The sequence below is a fragment of the Paroedura picta genome, chromosome 11 (assembly GCF_049243985.1).
Source record: "Paroedura picta isolate Pp20150507F chromosome 11, Ppicta_v3.0, whole genome shotgun sequence".
NCBI classification, from domain to species: Eukaryota; Metazoa; Chordata; class Lepidosauria; order Squamata; family Gekkonidae; genus Paroedura; species Paroedura picta.
The window spans coordinates 14,537,703-14,563,314 of NC_135379.1; the positions used below are offsets into that span (position 1 = coordinate 14,537,703).

At 44.5% G+C, this 25,612-nt stretch overlaps 1 protein-coding gene across 3 annotated transcripts in view; it reads right to left on the minus strand.

The window, feature by feature from the left end:
* Positions 1–15,332: 15,332 nt before the first annotated feature.
* Positions 15,333–25,612, minus strand: part of GAD2 (glutamate decarboxylase 2) — a 33,460-nt gene continuing 23,180 nt past the window's right edge. For all 3 annotated transcript variants that reach the window (XM_077303179.1, XM_077303180.1, XM_077303181.1), the window contains 4 exons: positions 24,949–25,098; positions 22,781–22,888; positions 20,660–20,749; positions 15,333–19,128 (listed from right to left, as the gene is read on the minus strand). In XM_077303179.1, coding sequence (XP_077159294.1) covers positions 18,955–19,128; positions 20,660–20,749; positions 22,781–22,888; positions 24,949–25,098 — 522 coding nt within the window. In that variant the 3' untranslated portion in view covers positions 15,333–18,954. The remainder of the gene's footprint in view (positions 19,129–20,659; positions 20,750–22,780; positions 22,889–24,948; positions 25,099–25,612) is intronic.

The following is a 25,612-nucleotide window of genomic DNA, read 5'->3' on the forward strand; positions in this document are numbered from 1 at the left end:
CCTTTGGTCCCTAGGTAGGACCTTTTGCAATCTTTTAACAGAAACCTGGGCCTTGTATACACTGGTATTTTCTGTCGCTTTCACCATGTCTTTTTGAGTTTTTCCTCCATTCTGCATTCTACTTCACTTTCACAGTGCACCACCATCAAGTTTGATTTTTTCATTCTGTATTCATTGTTCAGTTCTCTCTCCCATAGCAATTTCCCTAGATCTGGCTATACTGGCCCCCTTTTCCTCTGAAGAGTCCTCAGCCTCACCAAGTCTTGTCTGACCCATGACAGGAGTATACTCTGTCGCTGGGTCCAACAATTTCCAGGTTCTGGTTGTCACCTGCAGAATTTCTCAGTGCTTTGCTGCAGTCCACAGCCCCTTCACCTGTCCTCCTCTCCTCAAATGCTGGCAGGGGCTCATGGGAATTGTAGTCCATTGACATCTGGAGGACCACAGGTTGACTCTAGACAATCCCAGGCCTCTTTACAGAGCCAGTCCCCATTCCATCCTTCCTCCAACCTTCTCCCCTCATTGTTCCTCCAGACGTTACCTGGATGTGGATCCCATATCTCTGGGAATTTCCATAGGCATGATGCCATTACTGGGATGGAGGTGGAGAGTCACCCTGTTTCTGGTCATCACCTGCCTATGTCATATTTCACTGGTAGACCTCGACATCATATATGATTTGGCATCTGTGAAGGCAAAGTTTCAATCATCTATATTGACTCATTAATATATCTATTTCCAAACTGTGCCATAGATAAGATTATAACGATAAGTTGACTGCTGAGTAAGTTGGCAGAAAGGAAGCAGGCCCAGAGGGGTTGGCCACTGGGCCTGGCCTGGCAGCTGCAGCCATGCCATTGGGCCTCACCTGGCACCACTACAGTGGCCACCTGCCCAGGCAATCAACGTGCCAGTGGAACTGGAACAGCACCAGAAGCACCATGCAATTGGGCATGGCTTTTGGACAGACTTTTCCCGGGAGAGGCTGCTAGGGCAGGGAAATCTGGTCATAGATAAAGGTAGGCTGGCTGATGGGTGGGAAGAAGAAAAGGAAGCAGGAAAAGGGAGGAACGGTGAGGGCTGTCAGAGAAGGAAAAGAGGAAACAATAGGGGAGGGGATACAGGAAAACCTTCTCCAAGTCTTTGTGGTCTCCGATGTGCAAGTTGTCTCTGTGCAAGTGTGGCTTCCTAATAACATATTCAAAATCCAGTTTGGCTGCATGTAGAATTGTTTTCACCATTATGAAATGCCTTCAGGTTAGCAAAGACGTGCATTTGAAACAGATGCATGCAACAAAAATGCATCCCTATGTATTCATTGCATATGGCAACCTTTACAGAGCTAGCAGAAGAGTGCATTCTGCCCAGGGGTTTTGTGAAGTCTGAAATGGTCTCCTGTTACAGAACATCTGTTTAGCAGCACAGGTGTGTCATGCCAGCATCGAAAGGATGCACTTTTGCCCAATGACTTCATTATTTCCAGCGAGCCCGGCTAAAGATCCCCTTGTGATGTGTGCGTAGGGGCTTTAATCTAATCACTTCAAAGCAAATATGACCTATGGAGTGATTTAAACTGGTAATCGCATCCGAATTGCATGACTGTGACCCTCAGCTGAGAACGGCCTGAAAGAGGTCTGGGAATAGGAACAGATTGAAAGCAGGTGGTTTCGGAAGAGGGTTACAGATGCTTTGCATCAGACGCAAATAAAAGCCCTCACGTTTTTGTATACATTGTAAAATGTTCTGTTTGCTCAAGGAAAAGTTTTGTTGGAAGAAGAAAAGGCTGGTCGTCTCGTGCCAAATAGCTAATGGTACCTGAAGCAAACATGAAAGCATGTTAGAATTCCTGGAAGAGTTTTTCAGTCTGAACTTCCAGTTATGGCACTCATTCTGTTAGCTTTTTACATAATGCCAATTATTTCCTATTTTGGGCACAATAATTACATTTTTCTCAGGTGCAGAAAGAAGATATAAGACACCCTCTTGCTGCTCAATAAGAAAAAGCACGCAGGGTGGTTTTTATATGGAGGCCAAAAAAAAAAAAAAAGGTACTTTTGTCATTTGTCTATCGAAACAGTATCACCAACTGGGAGAATACAAAGATAGCTGCAGGAAGGGGCAGTCTCACACCCACAACCCAACCTACCTCACAGGGTTGTTGTGAGTATAAAATGGAGGAGGAGAGAATCATATATGACTTTTGCAGTTCCCACTTGGGGACAGGTGGAATATAAAATAATTCATAAAATATATACATCATAAATAAAAATAAATAAATAATACATAAATCTTCCCTTTCAGAATTCTGTCAGTTCCCTGGGTCGACAGCATACTCTCCCTGGTACACAGCTACTTTAAGCCTCTTGCCCTTTTACCAGCTCACTTTTGAGATTTGTTTACGAAGCCATATTCTTCTGCAGACCTGGGGAGTCCCTGAAGTCAGTGGACCCCTACTTGTTCTTTGGTTCACCTGGTTTTGCAGATTTCATAAACCGAGTGGTTATTTACTAGGCTTGTCAGCTGAAGTTGTTTTGAAATGAGCCAGGTGATAAATTACCCTTCCAATGGAGTAGTTAGCAAGGCAAATAGTAAGATACCTCGGTGCCTAACCCTGCACAGCCATAGAGTTCAATGGTTGTCTACCCATCATGTCTCAGTTCAAACATGCAGCTCTTCAGTTAGGGATGCTGGTGGGACCTGGGACCTCACCTTAGTTCCCCCAGAGAAAATGGATGCTTGGAGGGGGGGGTGGACTCTAAGGCAGGGGTAGTCAACCTGTAGTCCTCCAGATGTTCATGGACTACAATTCCCATGAGCCCCTGCCAGCAAATGCTGGCAGGGGCTCATGGGAATTGTAATCCATGAACATCTGGAGGACCACAGGTTGACTACCCCTGCTCTAAGGCATTGTCCATCACTGAGGTCCCTGTCCTCCCCAGGCTACACACCCCAAATTGCCGGAACTCACCTCTTTCCAGGTGCTTCAGCAGAGGCAGGTGCTGTTCTTGCTCCCGTCTGCTGGCCCAGGTCAGCCGTCAGCTGCACAGCAGAGATAGTGATGGAGATGATTTGGCAAAATGGGTCTAACATTCCCTAACCGGGCCTTTTATTTTCTGATCTTACTTGCCAGGGAGAAACATCTGATCACCATCCATTTGACCTGCTGCTCTCCTGAAAATAATCCATATCCCCTTTTCTGACTGGTGTTAAAAATATGGCTTTAGAAAAAGCCATAAGCCTGCTGGCCTAAGTTTGCCCTTGGGAAAATTAGAACAATATGAATTCTTCGAACAACAATTAGTGTCGCCATCTGTTACCGCCAGCAGATGGACACGATCACTTTGCTGTTTTTGCTTTAGGAACAGCCTGTATTGACCTCATCTATGCGATTACAAGTTGCATCAAACCAAATTTTCTCTCACTTTAAAGAGAGGGAAAGAGAAAGCATACATTTGCATCACCAGAAACGTCTGCGTTTTCTGCATGTACCAGGTTCCGTTGCCTCCCCTTCTAGTTCACAAGTGCTTCCCACAAGAAGTGTCCTCCAGGTCAAATTTGGTGACTTTGAGGACAGGTGGCATACAAACTGCCATGAGTTTTGGATTTTAGGAGGCAGCTGAAGAGAGGTTTTACTTAGGACTGAATTTGGTTTAGTTTACTCTCTTTTGAGCTGAGTTTTATAGCTAGATAGCTTGGGCATAAAATATCCTACAACGGAGTGTTGGGACACATCTGCACCTCCTCTAGAACCTGGTTTGGTTCTATAGACTGGAAGCCTTATCCACTTTCCACACTTCAGGAATGGCCCTGACCTTTGAGTAGTGTTGTTCCCATAGATCAGGGGTAGTCAAACTGCGGCCCTCCAGATGTCCATGGACTACAATTCCTATGAGCCCCTGCCAGCGATTTCCGAGTCCCCCCTGGAAGTTGGCAACTCTAGAGGCATCTCAAGACATGCCTCAGCATCATAGACATCTTCCAGTGGTACAATTATTACAAATCCATAGTTCATTTGTGGTGTGTGGTTAAAACAGGCTGCACTTTGCCCAATGGATGTTTTTAAGGAAACAGCCCTCCCAGCTCCTATGACATATTCTGCGCCGGACGTTCTCCAAGGACTTGGCTTCCTTAAACGCCTGTGCTTTATGTCCCTCAGCTGTACCTGTCAAGGCTAATGGTCCATCAGGCAGAAAAATATTGTTCCTTGGAGTCCACTTTCCAGGAGGGCCCATTCATTTCAACAGGCTCAAGGAGCCCCATACATCATCTCGGGGGTTTATTGCTGCATCGGGTTTCTGGAAGTGATGGTTCATGCTGTGGAATCTTTCCTCTGCCTTCCATTAAAAAAAGGGAGAGGCGCAATCCCAGCGACAGAAATGGGACTTTCCACTCTGTTTGACTAGTAAAATGCCCATCATTGTAACGCATGAAGCCAATATGGGGGAGGGCTTACATAATGCTGAGGGGCACTGTCCACAGAGATTGCATGTCCCTGCACAACCCCTGTCATGCCAAGACTTTCCCTCCTTAAACAGATTTGATGGTAATAAGCACACCAAGGGAGAAGGAAAACAGTTTTATTGAAATCGCCATGGCAGGGGTGGCCAAACACCAGATGTCCGTGGTCTACAATTCCCATGAGCCCCTGCCATGGGAATGGTCACCTACAGACATCTGACAAGCCACCGTTTGGCCATCCCTGCTCTATAGTAAGGGGATATCAACAAGTCACAAGAATAAGGAGGTAATAAAACAGAGAATATAGCCTTATGTCCCTTCGAATACAGGAACCTCGGTTCCGGATGGTCTGTGGAGCAGCACTGAGAACAGTGGTCAACACCTGGAATCCGCCACCTGTTCTTCTCTAGGCCCAGAGTGTCTGTGGCTCCCTACTTGGTAGCTCCCTCCCCACCTCACAGTTGTGGCTTTCTTCTCTCCCACTATTGCAACTAAGAGCCAAACGATACATTGTACATACCATCTGATTGCCAAGGGGACTTGTGGTAAGATGCCAGCTGAGAGGTCCCTGCAGGAGCTCCTCTTAAAAGCACTGCAGGAGTCCAGTTGGTGTCAAGATTGCCAGGTGGGGAAAGGAAGAGTTCTTGTGTTCCCTGATGCCAGAATCCCAATCTGGATCAGGTCCTAGTAGCACTTGTAAATCTCTGCGAGGAACGTGCAGCTGGAGGCCTCATGGGAATCACGTGGCAGATGCAATGTGTAGTCGGGCCTAAGATGGAAGGAACAGAGTGTGCCTCTTTGGACCCTGACAGGGTTACAGAGTACAAAAAGAAGTCAGAAGGCACTGAGGCTCTGTCCCCAGGAGCCTGCAAAGACTTCTTTCCGGATGGGAGGATCTGAAAACACAGCTAAGCATTCAGCGATCTTGTTCACTCTTTCATTCACTGCTGCTGGTATCATCATCATCATCATCATCATCATCATGTATTTATTTATTTATTTATTTATTTATATACCGCTCAAGGTGGTTTACAGAAAACAGGAAAAGATACAGATAATATAATCATCATCATCATCATCATCATCATCAAGGTCATCCTGTATTCTGATTCTGTCTTCTGTTGTGTTTGCTGCAAATTTAATGTCTTTAACCTTCCTCCTCTACTGGAAAAGCCTTAGCTCATGTCTAGGCTAAATTGATTGGAGTTTCCTTCATTAGCACCAGGTTTCTGATGCATATTGACTCCGGGTATTTTTACATTTTTTTACATTTGCACACACTGGCCGTAGAGCAGATGATGATGAAGAACACGAGTCGGTTCTTATATGCTGCTTTTCTCTACCTGAAGGAGTCTCAAAGCGGCTTACAGTCGCCTTCACTTTCCTCTCCCCACAACAGACACCCTGTGAGGGAGGTGAGGCTGAGAGAGCCCTGATATCACTGCTCGGTCAGAACAGCTTTATCAGTGCTGTGATGAGCCCAAGGAAGTGGAGTGGGGAATCAAACCTGGTTCACCAGATTAGAAGTCGGTGCTGATAACCACTACACCTAACCACTACACTAAAAGGTAAAGGTATCCCCTGTGCAAGCAATGAGTCATGTCTGACCCTTGGGGTGACGCCCTCAAGCGTTTTCATGGCAGACTCAATACGGGGTGGTTTGCCAGTGCCTTCTCCAGTCATTACCGTTTACCCCCCAGCAAGCTGGATACTCATTTTACCGACCACAGAAGGATGGAAGGCTGAGTCAACCTTGCGCCAGCTTCTGGGATCGAACTCCTAGCCTCATGGGCAGAGCTTTCAGACTGCATGTCTGCTGCCTTACCACTCTGCGCCACAAGAGGTTCTTAACCACTACACTACACAATCCTAAACAGAAGAACAAATTTTGAGTTCAGTGGCACCTTCTTTAAGACCAACAAACTTTTATTCAAGGTATGAATCGTCAACAGAGTTATCCTGATCTAAACTTATTGACTCTAATGGATTGAGAAGGGTGCAGGATTAACCGGAAAGTGTCCAAATTAAAGAATGAATCAATGGATTGCCCGTTCCCCAGTTTCTATCCAAAACCCCTAATTAGCTGACAGCTTTGGTATATTTGATCGCCTACAATCACTCTACACTCAGCCACAGACCAGGGAATTCCTTGCAAAAGAGTTCTGTTCAATCGACTGCGAGATTAGAACTGTGGCGTGTTCCTTCCCCTGCTCACTCAAAGGAGCAGCTGCTGTTTTGGATGAGTTGTTTGCCTGGATTTCGCATTTCCTTTTTAAATGGGGTATTTCAACAGTCTGTAGATTAATTTCCTCCCGTACCCCATGCATATCATTTTCCTTTGGGCTCTCGGTGCATTTCTGTTCACAAAAGTCTCCATAACTTTTCGGAGAGACCTTAGCAGTGGAGCAATTTTTGAGGCACAGGAATAAAGGGCCCTTGAGCTCAGTGTTCGGGCGCCACTGCAAAATGCCCCCTCTGTGAACCTGAAGTCCTGTTTGGTCTTTTCTAACACTGGTCAAAGAGGTTCACTGTCAAAAGCCAGAAGGTATCTGAATCCCAATAAACAGAATGACCTTGGCGAAACCCTTCTAGCAGAGTACAAAAGATCCCAGTATCAGCCAGTGATAAGTAACATGATATTTGAGTAACTGACCCCAATCTCTGGGTAGTGACCCTTATCCTGCATAGTGCTGCTCAGCATGCCTTGGAGGCTGGGAAGAGAGATCTCAGGTTTGATAAAAGTAACCAGGGAAGGCTTCTCCAAAGAAGATTAAACTGGCTGCTATTGATTCAGCTGAAAAAGAGCTTCAATAAGTCTGCTTAAAAGTGCTGGCGGGCAAAAATGTGTGGATTTGAAGAAATGGGCCTTTTATTTCCCCTAAATTGTATCCCAGTGAAGGTAGATATATTGAGAACTGTGCATTATGTCCTCCCCCCCCCCCTACTGAGGCTGCTTGTATTTATGTCCCTACTGAACAGCAAGATATACATGTGGATGAGCCTGGAAGCTCTGCTGACTCAGTCCTTCCAGTGCAAAGAAAAGCACAAATGGGCTTGTGGTTGGAGGGGAACAAGGAAAACAAACTGGAGAGCCAGTTTGCTGTAGAGGTTAGGAGTGTGGACTTTTAATCTGGCAAGCCGGGTTTGATTCCCCGCTCCCCCACATGCAGCCAGCTGGGTGACCTTGGGCTTGCCACAAAACTGACAAAGCTGTTCTGAATAAGCAGTAATGTCAGGACTCTCTCAGCTTTGCCTACCTCACAGGGTGTCTGTTGTGGGGAGAGGAAAAGGAAGGTGATTTTAAGCCACTTTGAGCCTCCTTTGGGTAGAGAAAAGCGGCATATAAGAACCAACTCCTTCTTCTTCTTCTTCTTCTTCTTCTTCTTCTTCTTCTTCTTCTTCTTCTTCTTCTTCTTCTTCTTCTTCTTCTTCTTCTACAGCTAACTATGGCTTGCCACAAACATGAAATTAACTGGCTAAAAGACAACAGAAAGGCTTATGCAGATCCAAGGATTGCCCCATGGAGTGGCACACTAGTTATTCTAACAAACCTTCATCTTTAAAAACAGCAAAGATTTTCCTACTGCATCTTTCTACCGAGGTGGCTTCTGAAGAATGCCAACAAGAGAACTCAGCCAAACCCTCCTAAAAATACTTAGAGCAATGTTACCCATCCAAGTCAGATAGTTGCTTCCCTGCCTTTGGGGGGGGGGGGGAGTACAAAGGGTTTGTTTTTTTGGCATTCAAAGGCAGTGGATGGGCCTGTTTATTTGTTCATGTTAATAGTCTCTTTTGTCATTCCAAAGACATAGGTGCTCTTGGGGAATAATCAGATACGGTCCAAAACATATAACAATGCATGTGCCAGAGTCCTTAAGGGTCTTTTAGGACTCATTCACACCTCTGTCGGAGCGTTAACACCTCATTAAGTTATCCCCTGTGGATATTTTAAATGGGATGATATGGCTGGGGGGGAGGGAACCTTCTCCTTAGATTCATGGATCTAATAATCCCTCCTAGAATTTCTGGGGTTGAAACCCTGGTTAATGTGGGCATAACAACAACATGTAAGAGAGTACAGAATAAATTACTTCCTTGTGCAACTTGTAACCCACTAGTAGAAGTAGGTCCTGTATTTTAGACCTGTTAAAACTAGGTTGTAGGGCTGGGGGGGGGGTGCTGAGAAATACATTAGAAACTCTTTCTTTCTTTCTTTCTTTCTTTCTTTCTTTCATTCATTCATTCATTCATTCATTCATTCATTCGCGTTTAAACTTCTATTTTAAGGGTGTCTGTTGTGGGGAGAGGAATGGGAAGGCGACTGTAAGCCGCTTTGAGCCTCCTTCGGGTAGGGAAAAGCGGCATATAAGAACCAACTCTTCTTCTTCTTCTATTTACCGCACAGTCCCAGATAACTGGCTTGCGGTGGTTTACAAAAAAGAAGAGTCACATAATAACCAGTAAAACATATGGTAAACCCCCCTTAAAAACAGATCATGCCCACAAAAGATATTAAAACACCTGTATAATACAAGGCGGAATGTTTAGCCTCCAGAATGCCTAGGGTTTAGGAGTGCTGGGGGGGGGGGGAGGCAACCCCCTAACAAGTATCCTTGGAACAGCTGGGATAGGTACATAGATTTCAGGAAAGGGTTTTCCGGACTGGATGCAAACTTTTTAAAGGCTGTAATGGATCTCTGGTGAACTATCTCTGGTGAAAAATGCACAGCTTTCCTGCTTTTGGATATTCCCAGATGTTAAAACATCTGTATAATACAAGGGCGAATTTTTAGCCTCCAGAATGCCTAGGAGCAAAGAGAGCCAGTTTGGTGTAGTGGTTTAGGAGTGCGGACTTCTAATCTGACAAGCCGGGTTCGATTCTGCACTCCCCCACATGCAACCAGCTGGGTGACCTTGGGCTCGCCACGACACTGATAGAGCTGTTCTGACCGAGCAGTAATATCAGAGCTCTCTCAGCCTCACCCACCCCACAGGGTGTCTGTTGTGGGGAGAGGAATGGGAAGGCGACTGTAAGCCGCTTTGAGCCTCCTTCGGGTAGGGAAAAGCGGCATATAAGAACCAACTCTTCTTCTTCTTCTTCTTCTTCTTCTTCTTCTTCTACATTTGGGCAGATGCTGGAAGAAATGGATGCTGTCTTGCCCGCTCACATTTAATTTGCTCCATCTTTCATCTCAACCTCAAGCAATGCTGGTTTCTCAAAATGACTCCCCCGCCGAATGGCTGTAGATTCTTCTTCATTCAATCCTCTAATTGCTGAAACAACCCAGGGCAAAATGCAAAGGGATCCACAAAAGATGGCAGCATCCAGCTGACTAAAAGTCAACCCCATCCCATAACTCGGAGCATCAAACTTCGTGTGGATGCTTAAAAACGATGGTAGAATAGTGTGGTAGAAGCCCTGAGCCCAGTCTGATAGCGGGCAAGCATGATGGTGCTAAATGGGAAAATGAGGACGCCGCATCAAAAACACATGCATAAAGCCGAAGAATAGATTTATTGGAAGAATAATTTAGATTTATATCCATTTCAGATAAAAACCGTCAGGGAAAGCAAGCAAACAACCTGTGCATCTTATCTCTTGAGCCTGTAAGTTATAAATAACAACACTCCCCCGTCAGGTGGGTAATTGCATAAAGCTCCATAAGTCTCTACTGGAGAAAGATCTGAAAAACTCCGAAAGGGTAAAGATTTATTTCTTTTTAAGTTTCAGCCTGGGAAGAGGGGTAGGTGATGGGGAGAAATGATCAAGAGAATCGCCTGCGTTCTTTTTATCCCAGCCGAGCTTTTTGGACTTTGACAGTTGTGTGACAAGCAGAAATACATTCTTTATTTATTACCCAGATGTCCCAGCTTCAAGACTAACAACATTTATTTCAGCACGGGCTTTCCTCTGTCAAAGCTCACTTCATCAGGTGCGTAGAAATGTACATCCATTAGGCCTGGCCTAAAACATACTAAAATGACTCTCTAGCTCTCTGGAATTGTTTTTTTATTTTTACATTTATATCCCACTTTTCTCCCTAGAGGGAGCCCCAGGTGGCTTACAAAATTGTTCTCCTCTATCTTCATTTTATCCTCCCAAGAATGTTTCCTAAGTGGTAGAAGGACCGGGACTGGTCTAATTCAATATAAGGCAGCTTCCTACATTCAGAGGGGAAATGGAAATTTGTGTGGATTTGTGTTTCTCAGATCCTAATCTGGCAGTCTACACCACTACATCATGTTGGCTGTCATAATAATAATGTAACACATAGAGACTTTGATAGGGAATCATCATGTCATATTTAGTTTATTGATGTAGTTACTAAAGCATTTCGTTCTCACCTTTTCTACATGGCAGCCTAACAGAAATAATTAGAGCACCATACAACAATCAAGGTAAGGCAGCTGTCTGAAAGCTTTGCCCATGAGGCTGGGAGTTCAATCCCAGCAGCCGGCTCAAGGTTGACTCAGCCTTCCATCCTTCCGAGGTTGGTAAAATGAGTACCCAGCTTGCTTGCTGGGGGGTAAACGGTCATGACTGGGGAAGGCACTGGCAAACCACCCCGTATTGAGTCTGCCATGAAAACGCTAGAGGGCGTCATCCCAAGGGTCAGACATGACTTGGCGCTTGCACAGGGGATACCTTTACCTTTACCTTTACAACAATCAAATCTCCAACTCCCCATAAACTAATAAAACTTTTTTTTGAGATCAAGTTTCTACCGACTTATGGTGACTCTGTAGGGCAGGTTATCTCGATGAGGGTTTTGCGCAACCCTAGAGTTTCTTGATGGCCCTGAAAAGGTTTCCTGAATGAATGTGAGTAAATTATTTTTATATATAATTTTAAAATTTATTAAACGTTTATTGGGTGACATGACCGTATATGGTCACATCCTCCTTCCAGTGGCCAATGATGGGCCTGGAGGGAGTGGGAAGGGGAGGGGCCCCAGGTAGGCATGTATACAGCTCTGGTTCCCAACCATATTCTGCATGATTGTGCCACTTCTGGGGCTTTTTGAAGCCTGAAGAATATTTCAGGGGTTTCTCAACGGTAAAAAGGTTGAGAAAGTCTAGCCGAGGCATATCAACAAGGACAACTGACTCTTGTCCAGGTTTAAAGAATCCATAAAGATAAAATGTTTGCGTGGATTGGCAGTTGGGTGGACTCCTGTCACTGACCATCTGTACTAAACGTTTGCTCTGAACACAAACATTCAGCGGCAGAGGAACGAGAGGAAAACACGGGGCAGAAATGCTGGCTGGAACATGGAAGGAAATGCTGGCTGCAAACACTTCCTCATAACTCATCTCTGCCTGAGGAACTGCACAAGGACAGAGTGAGACGTGGTGACATTTGCCATTTTTCAGAAGTCCCATTATCTGTCACTTGGCCGTCAGGCAATAATTTGTGAGGCTGTTTAGCTAATATATAGGGTGGACAGATGAAGGGAAAAAACACACCCCATTGCATTTCTAGATCAGCGTTATTGGGGGAAATGGTGGCGTTTGTGTTTTCCGACTGTTCCGAAATCCTTCTAAATCCTGCATAGGGAGGAAGGGCTGTTTTCAAATTCCCCATTGCTTGTAGAATGTCCTAGTCTTCTTTTTCTTTTGCATATTTATTGAACTTTCCAGGATAAATGAAATCCAAATAACAACATCATTGAGTGGCCAATGAACCTACCAGGTACTTGATTTTCTTTACAGTGGAGAATTTTGGGGTACAGCCTGGAGAGGGTGGGACTTGGGGAGGGACCTCAGTGGGGTATAATGCCATCACGTCCATCTTCCAAAGGGGCTATTTTCTCCGGGGGAATCTTTGTCATCTGGAAATCCATTGTAATACCAGGAGTGCTCCAGAAGCCCCTGGAGGCTGGCAGCTTTACTCTGAGGTTAGCACGAAGCAGGCAAAAATACAAATGAGCCAAAAAATGGGGCTTTGACCCAGCACAGATATACTCTCTGCTAAGCACAGGTTTGATAAACTCAGATAAAAGGAAATCCTACAGGCTATCTCTCCCAGTGCCTTAGTCCTCGGCATGCTCTTCGTGTTCCATATTGTTGTGTTTACCTTTCCCTTTATTGTACTTGGCAGCTGGAGGACTCTGAGTGGGGGGAGCAAACAGATGGTGGGCTTTGGGGACAGAAACCTTGGAGCCACTGCTCAGCCGGTTCTTCCCTTTATATCTGTAGCCCCTTTCAAAGCAGCAATCATGATTCCTACTCATTTATCCCGAGAGGAGCTCATTAAGTCCACACAAATGTTCCAGATAATAGCATCCAGATTGGTTTAATTTGGGCTGAGGATCCAAAATTGATGCATCTGCTCAAAAAGGCTGACTTGGATCTTGGAAACCCACGTGGATGACAGCAGTTTCTCCACCAGCTTCATTATTTAATTTTAGAATCCATGGGTGAAGGATGGTTCTGAGCAGCTCACAACCAACAGAGCGTAAAGCATCCAATCGAACAAAACCTCACCACATATTTATCTTCTTTCTCTGAGGGACCCAGGTTTCAATCATGACTGTGCCATGGAAACTCACTATGGCCCATTATTCACAGAGTGGAAAGTCTGCATTTCGGGTGGAATGGCGGTGGCTAAAATCACCAATCATGCACGCTGCAGGCGGCAACCGGGCACAGAGTCAACGTATGCTGCCGAAAGGAAGTGGAGCTTCCAGAGACCAGGACGCAACCAGAAGCGGCTCTGGAGTAGCTGTGTGCATAATCGGATATTCTGGGTTTTGCCGCCGTTGCGTTCCGTCCCGTGCATAAGCGGTTTGCTTCGCTTCTTCCTCCTTCGCGTTCTCCATGCCGCCGTTTCAGCACTGTGCATAATAGGCCTATGTGACCAGTCATTTTTGCCCAGCCTAGGCCCATTCCGCACACATAGGATAATGTACTTTCAATGTGCTTTGGCAGCTGGGTTTTCCTGTGCGGAACAGGAAAATCTACTCCTAAAGTGCATTGAAAGTGCATTATCTATTGTGTGCAGAATAGGCCCTAGACTACCTCACAGGGTTATTGTGAGAATAAGATGGAGGTGAGCAAATTGATGTGAAAGCTGCTTTGGAGAGAAGAAAGGGATAACATATCTGTAACCATTAGTGCCTCTTATATTTGTGAAAAGGCACTAAGGGAGGAGCGCTGTCCAGGTCAGTGTCCAGGACATGTCCGGTGTCCAGACACTGCTTCTGGCTCAGCGAGCCAATGGAATGGAGTTTTGTTGTTGTTATTTATTTATTTATTTATTTATTTATTTATTTATTTCGATTTATTTCCCGCCACTCCCAAATGGCTCGCGGCGGGTTACAATGTCTTAAAAAAACCATTAAAACTCCCATTAAAAGACTTTAAAATGTCACAACAATGTTGTAGCAAAGCAGCCACTAGCTGTGTCCATCCTTAAGATTTGGCCTTGGAGTATGGATATCTTTGTTAGTTAACACTCCCCTCCTCAGGTATTTATCTATTTTAACATTTGTACCCCATCCTTCCCCACAAGTTCAGGGAAGTTTACAAAGTTTAAAATATACGGCATTAATAAATAGGTTTAAAAACTTTCAAACTAAGTTTAAAACCAAACCCGATTATTCCAACATCAGGCTGCCTCCTTTTTGTGAAATTTAGAGGACTGAAGAAGTGAGGGGGGGGCATATAAGTTCTCAGAGAGTTTGGGGGTGGACTTTCAAGGAGTCTCTCTATGCTATTTCTAGGCTTCAGCTGCAGGCCTGGCAGAACAGCTCTGTTTTACAGGCCCTGCGGAACTTCTCATTATTGGCTGAGGTGCAGGACTGGAAGAGACTATCCAAACACAGCTAGGGACGTGGAGTTGTTTGTCTTGGGACTTTCCAGAGAACAATAGTGCAGCCGTGGACATGGCAGCCTTCTGAGCCCTCTAAATCTGAGGCCAGCTAGGAACAAAGATGGCGGAGCAATGGAGCTGGATAAGTTGGGTCAATTGAACACAACTGTGATGGATTTCCTGGGGGGCTAGAGATAATTTCCCTGTAATCCCAACAACATTTCCCACTTAAACACCTGCATTGGAGTTTCTGAAGGGAAATGGAAAAGAGTTTGAAGGACTAGAATCTGGACTCCCACAGTCACGGATAGATAAATGGAGGTAAATTGACAGCTATGGGACAGTTTATTCAGGAAAACAAACCCATGTGAACTCAGGTAAATATTAACATTTGTGAGATATCAGGTTTCAGTCCATGGCCAGGACTGTTTGAAACCTGAGACGCTCCTCTTCCCACAACAGATACCCTGTGAGGTAGGTGGGGTAGATATAGCTCTGAAAGAACTGTGGCTGGCCCAAGATCACCCAGTTAACTGCACACGGGAGCATGGCAGTCTTCAGAAGGAACAGGGTGCATCAACTTGCCCTGCATAGGCTACGCAATCCGTTGGATGCTAGTGAGCATGGAATGAGATGAACCCATGGGTATCTGAGCACCCCTATGAACCACTGGGCACCTGTTGAGAGAGAAATTTCTGGAAGCAAGATCACAAACAAAGAGGATTTTTTTGTAAATGGAAAGAAAACAAACAGACATTGATGCAAAATGCTATCCATTTGGGCACATAATAAGATAATGAAACGGCTCAATAATTTGTGAGTAGACAAGAGGCCCTTTAAGAGTAATAGGATGCAACTATTGCTATGCTTATGACTCCGAACACAGATGTGTTGTCAGAGCGGAAACAATCAGAACAAACAAGACGACAGCTGGAAGAAAACACTCTAGTCTTCTTGACCTTCGCTGAAAGATGAGAGGACAGATGTTTCTGGCTTTTACAGACTTTCAAGCCAAGAATGAAAGAGGAAAGGAAGAAAACCCTGCCAGGACACAACAAGCCACGTTTTACACTTTTATTGGGGTTCTGAATGACACCACAGATAAAATACTTTAATCAAATACAAGAAGAACAGGTCGCCATGTAGTTCTTTCCCCCAAATGCAACATAATAACATGGTAAAGAAAACCTTGCTGATGTTACTCCTGTGAAAATAGCAGGTGAAGATCTTGGACTGGCAGGCACACAGAAGTAATATCTACACTGACTGTAATAATCTTTTGAAAAAAATGCACATGCAAGGTGTAACCGAGGCTACTTGATTGCTTTTGCGATTGCCCGGTACTTTCTCCCCCCCACAAGACCATTTGGTTGGTGAGCTGCAGTTGCCATTCATTCCAGTAGAGTTTGTGCTTCTACCACCGAAATGGAGATTGCCCAGGAACAAAGATTCTACTCAACAGCCTCATTGTGACTGTGGGGGTCAGCAAAGAGCTGTCCCCTCTACTCGTGGGTGTGGCATACCTGATTTGCACAGCCCCTGCTGGTATTTGGATAGGGCTTAGCACAGGCTGGTTTAGATCTCATTGGCAGAAATGAATTGCTGAAGCTTTAGATTTAAACACTGTTCATGGGAACCAGCTTTGGGTGGAAGGATCATCGCGACGTAAAGCAGTTGAATAAAGCTGAACGATAGAGAAACCAGAATGGATGCAGGTCTTACAATATCAAGGTTCAATACTGCTATCACACAGATAAAGACGCCTCATTAATATAGTGCACAAGCTTAGACAGCAACACATGTCGTTTGGCAACATTGCACGGCTTTAATCTAAAGTGCACAGCCTCAGTGGGAGGTGACACAACCATACTATCACAGTAATTAAGAAGGCAACACAGTTAAAGACACAAATATCTTCTTGTTCTTATTCCGTAGCAGTGCAGTGAGCCGGTACCCAAAGCTATTTAGTTCAGATCAAATTAAACATTAGACTTGTTAAACTTCAAGTATCTTGTGAGTGTTAAACAATATCGCTTTACAAACCCAGGGGGGCATATTTTCTTGTTAACACTAACCCCCTCCCCCAATAGCTTAGCCAGAGTTATAAACAGAAGCGAGTCCAAGGTATGCAACCCAGTTGAGACAGATTTTCCCACTGTATGGCCCATTTTTAGTGTGACTCTGCATCCATAGTCTATAAGGGTCTTCAACACACCACCACGAGTTCTCATAATGGGAAAAGCAGGTCGCCCTAGTGGAAGTACAAACGGTGGCTGGAATAGGTAGATAGGTGGAAATAGTGCCAAAAGGCTGAATTTGGATGGGAAAATTCTAGATTCAGATGACTGTTCAGCCACCAATTTTAATGAGCTTTGAGCAAAACATTTCTTCTCATCTTAAATCTGTCATGGGGCTGTCCCCTGGACTGAGACAATTCATACATTATGGGTCAAATAGTGTCCCTCAGACCATTCCGGATAAGGAGAATGGCCTGGAGGGGGAAAACCAAATATCCTACTTGATTCATGTTGAAGTCCCAATCCAAGCAGGGCATGATGCCAGATATGGGAACTGAGCAAACCTGTAACTTATACATGATTGTTATGCAGGGTGGGGACACAAGATCCAGGTTTGATTCTGTAAGGTTTGAAGTATGAATATCTGAAGTGGCCTCCAGTGCTCTTTGGAAGAAGGTATGAAAATACAAATCTAAGAGTAAACTTATCTTCTATGCCAATGTTGCTTCTATTGACCTAAGTCGAGGAGGAATATCCTCAATACACCTTGCTATTAATTGGCAATTCTGGGAAAAGTGGGAATAATTTTCCAGCTTTCCTATTTTTTAAAGGGGAGAACTGTATTATAGGAGAAAGCCATGCTCTTTTCCTTGTTATCCATAGAGTATGGGCAGCTAGTGCTATTGTATTGGTTGTATTGAGAACTTATAGCAAATTGTCCTAATAAATGATGGAGATGAGATATTTGCAACTAGAACTAATTGTGAAACAATCATTTTTGACAATTATGCCAAAATGTATCAATTTTTTTTTAATGGAGAAACATAGATTTCAACTTAAGACACCAGTGATGTAGTCAGCCACTGGTGATATCAACTCATAGACCATGGCCATTGACCAGAGGTAAACTTTGTAGGTATATTCCAAGATGTTCCACAGAGACCATTCTAGCCCCTTAGATCAATCATAGTGAAGGGAATTGCTTTGGCAGACAACAGCAACCAGGACTTCACTAAGTTGGATCACCAATTCCTTCCCAAACCCCTTTCCGGTTGCTACAATTTTGACATTCCTACCTCATGCACTGGGAAAGCACGCTATATGTGATCCTTTCAGTTAGTGCATTCATTATTTTGTGTGAATGTTTAGTACATTCTCCTGGTTTGCAAGGTATTAGTGATAGAATCATTAAGATCATTCAGTCTTAATGACTGAAAAGGCCTTTCGACTGCATTAAATCTTTCCTATATATGTATATGTATTGCTGTTAAAGCAGTTCCTCTAGTGAGTTTCAGTACTGTGATGCTAGGGAATCTCTGCTTCTCTCTATCCCTTTTTATCACAGCAATCCTAGCAAAAACTGCTGCCATGGTGGGGAAACCTGTGGACTGTGTTGCCCAGAAACTGGATCTTTCAGGGATCCCATCCACAGCTCATAAAGATGCTAATAGCATCTCGCTGGAGAAGATTCCCAATATAACCTCAAGTTGAGTGTTGGGTAGGTCCCTGTACCGTTCGTATGTCTGCTTAGGTAGGCCTTGTAGGACACATCTTCTGGAATAAAACCATTTTGTAATCCCTCTGCTACTGACCTTCTCATTGAGAGCTGCAATACCGTCTTAAGGTTTTGGAGTACTAAACCCTGGAGGTACACACGATAAGGTGGCGTGTAGAAAAGAAATGCTTCTTTGAAAGAATTTAGACAGGGATATGTCTCAAAATAAGCATTTTTGAAAAGCCTGATAGTCCTCCTTTGAAGGAAAACAAAGGATCATATTTCTGGGGTGGGGCATTCGTTTTTATAACCCCATTAGTTTTTTATAACCCATATAAAATAAAAATCTATATTTTACAAAATAGGTTTTTCTTTAATATATATATATATATATATAATATATATTTCTTTTGCAAAATTATATGTATTTAAATACAGCAGAAATGTTGTAATCTGTAAATTAGGAGTTAGATTCTAATATACTAAGGGAAAGAAAGACAAAAGATCTTAAAGCAGACGTAGCTTTCTGCTTTTGCCCTCTTTTTATTTTGTGACCATTGGGGGCAATTTGACACTGTTCTGTTTGGCTGTGTTGAACACAAACTATCAGTTCCGCTACCTGTACTGACATTTGAAGGGTGGAATTGCAAGCATTTGCATTGTTCCCAATCTGTTTTGAATGCAGCCTTTTTGCGGATTACCTAACGCAAAAAAAAAAAGAACCCAAAACCCAAACCAAATCAAAACGGTATTACAAACTAGAGGAGAAGGGAGGAAAAAAAAGACTCTGGAAAGGAGCAATGTTCTCTGTTTTAAACGGTACTCTACTTTGACGCCACGATATAGAAATAGATTCACTTTGGAACAAACTACAAATACATTCACCACAGTTTGTGACAACTTAATTGTCTACTTAGAGAGGTTTCAGCAATGCTTGGCAGACCAAATGATTATAAATCTTGCCCCAGGCGCTCTATTTCCTCAATCAGGAAATCAATGTCTTGGTGAGCTGCTGCTGGATTGGAGATAACCATACGAAAGAAGTTCACCTTGTCTCCCAGGGGCTGATAGCTGACCATGGTGGTGCCGTATTCCATCATCCGGGCTTTAATTACTGGGGCCACCTTCACAGACACAGTGTGAAAAGAAATCAATATTGTACAGTCTTTTCTCTGAAACTCTCAGGCCCATACAAAACACATGGAGCCCTCTGTAACATCTAGAAGGGTCCTCTGATGTCACAATGTCATGCATTTTCCAGCCACCCCTCCCCCCAGTTTCAGGGACGGCCCTACAAGGTGCCTCGCACTCTTGGATCAGGGCGGTAGTCTTTCTCCTCCCCCATTTCTCCCTTTTAAGAACACTTGGAGTGACACCTCTTTCCACTGTGGGGGCCCCTCAGCCCCCAGTCTGACTGCTTCTGCCCCAATTGTAACCTGCTAAGGCCCCATGAATCCTTAAACAGGCTCTGGTGCTATGGGCCCCATGAATGCTTGAGCCACTCCTAAATTTTCTGATTTTTGCAGGGATGGGCAAGACATGTGTTTTGTTGCTGTTGACCAACAGCCAACTTGACCTTGTAAAAAATGCGGAAAGGTGGAAAAGCAATCAGGTAGCAACACTGGCCACGAGGAGTTGTCGGGTGGACAATATAGTGGACAGCTCCGTGAAAATCCTGACTGCGGGTGGCAGCAGTGCCAAAAGGCAAACTTTTGGGAACTGATGGGAAAGCCATTGAAAATAAAGTGGCCAATATTGTCATGACCTTGTGTTGGTCTATGGTACAGTCTCATTTGTAATACAGTTCTGGTTGCTATAACTTTTTTAAAAAGACAAAACGATAGAGTTGGAACAAATGTACAAGAGAACAACCCAGATGGTTAAAGGCTTGGAGCACTTTTCCTGTGAGGAAAGGCTGAAGAGCATGGGACTTTTCAGTTTAGACCAAAGCCAACTAAGGGGGACATGGCAGAGATTCCTAAAATTACAACATGGACTAGAGCAGGGGTAGTCAAACTGCGGCCCTCCAGATGTCCATGGACTCCAATTCCCAGAAGCCCCTGCCAGCATTCGCTGGCAGGGGCTTCTGGGAATTGTAGTCCGTGGACATCTGGAGGGCCACAGTTTGACTACCCCTGGACTAGAGAATGTGGAGCAAGAACTTGCTCTCCCTCTTTGACAGTAAGAGAACTCGAGGACCTCCAGTGAAACAGATGGGAAACAGATTTAGGACAGACAAAAGAAGTGCTTCTTTACTTCACGAGTAGTTAACATATGGAACTCACTGGAAGTGGATGGGGGGATGCCCCCAAGCTTTACAAGGGGATAAGATAGATTTGTGGGAGCTACCTCTATCAGTGGCTGCAAGCCATGGTGACTAAAGGAAACCTCCACATTCAGAGGCAGTAAACCTCTGAAATCCAGCCCAAGGAAGGCTATTATCAAAGAAGGGCCTTGTCCTCTGTGATCTCTTTGATTGATCTTCCAGCACAACTGGTTGGCCACTGCGTGAAACAGTATGCTGCTGGTCAAGAAGACGCAGTACTGGTCCAATCCAACTGGGCAGCTCTGATGTTGCATATCCTCCAAAGTGCAGTCCATTTGCATTATGCATTCCCAATTAAAAGTGGCTTTATTCTTTTCCCCTTTTCTTACCTTTGAAAGACGGTTCAGCCGTTCTTCATTATCCTCCATGGTCCGTAAACTGGGAGGCACGTACCAGAAGCAAACATTCGTATGCTGAGGCTAAAGGAAGAAGGCCGGGGCCTCAGAAGGGCTCAGAGGTAATGCATTTCATGTATTTCATGCTTTCCCCCAGCCCACATGTGTCACTTCCTATGACAGTGATCAATTACTGTGTTTTCTTTGTTGACAGAAGCAAGGCCCAGTGAGAATAACTGCTATTAGCAGCTTCCCTGCCTGCGGAACAGTTTCCTGCATCTTATTGTAACACAAGTTAGTGCTGGCATGCAGTTTCTTCATAACTACAATTCATTAGAAGGAAAGATGGACATTAAGTACTACTAAGACTGCTTAATAATAGAAAATAATATTATTATCACACTCTTTGGTAATATGTAGCACTCTACAAAGGGGTCAGAAGAAAAAAAAGACAAATTGGTATCCTGAGCAATGTTGCATATTGGACTTTGATAGCGGGCCAGCATCTCTTGAACATTTTGGATTCCAGCCCTTTATAGTGGCAGTGCAATCTTAAGCACAGTTACACCCGTCGAAATCAATTGAAGTTAATGGGCTGTGGAGGTTTGAATTGAGGGAAACCTTCACTCTGTGTTTTAATAGCCCCTCCCCCCCAAAATCAGGGCGGAAAACAGGCAGGAGGAGAGGGAAGTAAGCTCAAGCACTTTCAAGGCGTAACTCAAACCACCTTCATACAAATGCTAAAAGATCTAGGAGGAGGTGTAACAAGAGGGTCAAGTGCTCCCCTTTTCTCCAAGCAGGGAACTGAGATTTGGAGGAATGAAATACTAGAGAGGCCCCAGAAAGGAGATTCCTGGAGATCTCTAGGAATCGGCGGAGAAACAGAAATAATTTTTTTTAAACCCTCTTTGCTGCAAGGAGGAGATCTCTTTTGTGCTGGGTCCATCAGAGGAGATAGAAGTCTTAACTGAGGTCAGGGGCCAGCAGCCACTGATAATGTGCCTGGCTGGAGAGCTGAAGGAAATTCCGAAGTATGGGAAACTCTGTAGAGATCTGTAACTTCTTAAGCAAATATATTTTAACATCTATTGGAGATGCATAGAGACAGGGACAGAGGATTTGTGTTTTATCCATTTCTTTTGGATTCCCTTGCTCAATATGGGGCTGTGCTAAAGTAGCAATTTTATATTTTATAACTTTGAAGACTAGTATTGGTTGTCTATACACATAAACCTCCTCTTTCTCAGACATGCTATTCTAAAAGGGAGCACCAGGATAGGGAAGGTTGGCTGATGGGAAGTGGCTATTCTTCCAGGGGTGCATCTGGAAGAAAATTATCCCCATGGTGGCCAGGTGACAAGCAGTAGAAGATGCAGAGGCAAGGCCTCAGAAAGGGAGCTGGGAGTCCTGATTCTCCCTCCCAATTTTGAACAGAGGTCAGGTGATGGTGGTGGTGTTGTTATCAGAGAGACAGACAGAGAGACAGAGAGGCAGAGACAGAGAGGGAGAGGAAGAGAGACAGAGACAGACAGACAGAGCACCACTTCAAGTGTTGGAAAAAATCTTGGAGTGGACTGGGTTGAATAGGATCTACAGGCCAGAGCAGGCCCATTCTGCCTTAGGGTGTAACTTTGCTTAGGAGTGCAGTGTCAGGAGTTTGATCCCTATTAGATTCTGGGTCAGAATCATGGCTTCCAGTAGGGTCAAACACATTTCTGGATCTGATCCAGGATCTTTTGCTTTCCAGTACACTCAAGCTTCTCCAGAAACACAAGAAGGCTTCTGGTATTGGGGATGGGCCTGGAATGAGGCACACCACAGAGAAGTCCAGGGGTGGGCTAGAAAATCCCCACAATGTCTTTGGGAAAAGAAAGGGAGTGATATCTACCCGTGCCCCAAGCTCTTTGAAGGAAAAGTGGGATAGGATAGACAAATCATTAGAACAAATCAACATTCTTCTTGGGCTCGGTACTTTTCACATGGTGTGGAATCAGAGAGCAGATGGAATTTTTGCTTTTTATGTCCACAGTGGGGCTACTCATATTTTTGGCATTACATATGATAGATATCCTCAAGGAATCCACCGGCTTTTCAAATATTTGCTCCAATACATACCTTTCCATCGAACACCATTTCAAAGCCTTCTCTGTTCTTAATTTTGTTGTAGAGGTATTCTGCAAGCTCCAAACACTTGTCAATTTGGGCTTCAAATCCTGTAGTGCCCTTTGGAACAAAGAAAGAAAAGAGAGGCAGAGCTACAAACCTGAGGGGAGATTGTAAAGGAAAAAAAAAGACAAGTCGTTCCTTGCTCTTCTCTCTGTCACTCTTCTACACTTTAACCAACATACTTTACTCCTTGTGGGAAACTAGAGAGGGCAAATAAAGAAACAGCAGCAGTAGAATTGCATTTATACCTCACTACTCAAGGTGTCCCAAAGTGTCTTATAATCATCTTCCCTTCCTCTCCCCACAACCGACACCCTGTGAGGTAGTTGGGGCTGAGAAAGCTCTGACAGGACTACTCTGCAAGAATAACTCTAACAGCTGTATGGGGCCAAAAGTTTAAATTTCCCCTATATTCTTGGTAGCTTAAATCCATGATTGAAACTGCTTGATTGAAAAGCAGTCCATCCCCGGGGAGGCTGTAAAAGCTTGTGGCCCTCCAAGCAGAATGCAGCCCACCAGCTATTTTTTGTGCCTGCCAGGCACCTGTTTTGAATTCATCAGCTAACAACCAAGCTAGTTATTTAAAAAAAAATAAATTAATCACTGCATCTGCTCCATCTGACCTAGGGCAATAAGAACCTGGGCCAAGATGAATAAATATTAGCATCATGATGATGACATAACAACACAAACATTAGAGGAAGGGTGAGTTTCTTGCATGCAGTTGTAATAAATGAATTGATTCATCTTTAGGGCAATCCCGGTGTAGAAATGTGGAATCATTTGGCAGAAAGTATTTATTTGGCAACGTTTCCCAACTGCAGAACAGCTGGTCCTTTGAGGCACCCTACAAATATACCCTAGGAAGGAACAGACTTTTAATTAGTCGTCCCACATCAATAATATGCCTGGCTCTAATTGCGGCATAAAATGAAAGCTGGTGTTCTCGGCACAGTGTTGCCAAGTCTAGGCCTGAAGAATTCCTACGACAAAACCCTCTTCCCCTGCAAAAGCCTTTAGCCTTGTAATGTTAAAATCCTAATCCCTGCTAAACGGGCTAGCCGGGAGATGCTGCAATTGTTCCTGAATGTCAACGGATTGTGGCTTGAAATGCTCACCAATTACTATCTATTTCCTCACTCTCAAGGCTGTGATTTCATCAATTTCATGGAAAGCCAACGCATCGCACGCTGAAAGCTCGTGCTAGAGGTGACTGGCTTCCTACGAGCCTGCTGAGCGATGGTTGCCTAGCAACCCCAATACGCAACTTCCCTTCATCCACAACCTCTCATGGCGGCAGACCAGTTGCCTTTGTTGCATCTTTCTGCTTTTCCCAGCAACAAGCTCCTCTATGGCAGCAGAGCAGCAGGCTTTTCTGCACTGTGACTTAACAAGAACAGCCATGGCTCGGTGAGAGACTGTCTGCCTGGCATACACAAGGTCCCTGGTTCAACCCCCAATATATCCAGTTCAAAAAAAAAAAAGGATTCTGCAGGAAGCATTGTGAAAGACCTTGGCCTAAAACCCTAGAAGCTTGAGTAGCTTGATGGATCAAGAACAGAAGGCAACTTTTCATTCATTCATTCATTCATTCATTCATTCATTCATTCATTCATTCATTCATTCATTCATTCATTCATTCATTCATTCATTCATTCATTCATTCATGTTCCTCTGATCCTGGCCAGCCAACTCACGGCAGCTAACAAAAATTCATAAACAATAAAATTATTATTATTATTATTATTAGGACTTATAGCCCACCACTCCCACAAGGCTCATGGTGGGTCACAACAATAAAACCCCCATAAAACCCCCTAATACAATAAAATCTTCTAAAAAAGCCGAACAACCCAACCTAACCCAACCCCTCCAAGCGGCGGCGACATTATACCACCCAGCTCATAACCCAAGGAGGCAGTAAGAATCACCCTAATCGTAACCCTAAGAGGGAAGAGGTTCTCACAGGACAGTGGTATGTAGATCACAAAATCATTTAAAATTGTTTTTACTTCCTGTTTAGAGGCCCCCCCTGAGGTAGTTGACGGCTTACAAAACCAGTGATGTGCCTCATGCTCACAAGTTTGAGGACCCAAGTCATGCATGGGAACGCTCACCTTTGCCCTCCACATAAGCCAGAGTTTGAAGACATCCACATGGCGCCCACATTGCAGGGCTTTGTCTCCGGTGTCATAGGACAGGTCGTAGTGTTTGTCTTGTTGGAAGAGGTAAGAAGCGTGCATTTGGTTGCAGCTCTGCATGATCCCCTGGAAAGACACCGGAAGGCACAGTCGGGAGGAGGACAAGGAACAGGCCTTGAACTGGAGAACCAGCCAGGTGTCATGGTTAAGAACAGCGGCCTCTAATCTAGAGAAACAGGTTTGATTCCTCACTCCTCCACAGGCAGGCAGCTGGGTGACCTTGGGCCAGTCCCAGTTCTCTCAGAGATCACTCAGCCTCACCCACCTCACAGGGCATCTGCTGTGTGGAGAGGAAGGGTAGGTGATTGCAAGCCGCTTTGAAACTCCTTTGGGCAGAGAAAAGCGGGTTACAACCCGCCCCTCCAGCCCAGTTCTTCTTAATTTACTGGAAAATGTCCTGGTGGACCACTACCCTGGATGGTCACTGATGTCCAGGAGCAAGCAGAGCCAAGCCTCAGCAACTCTGGCCGAGTCTCAGGGGTCGCTAGAAGCAGCCAGGGCAGCTGATGATCCCCCCCCCCCTAGAGATGCCAGGGAAGGCACAGAAGTTGTGTCTGCTCTCCACTTTCAGCCACCACTT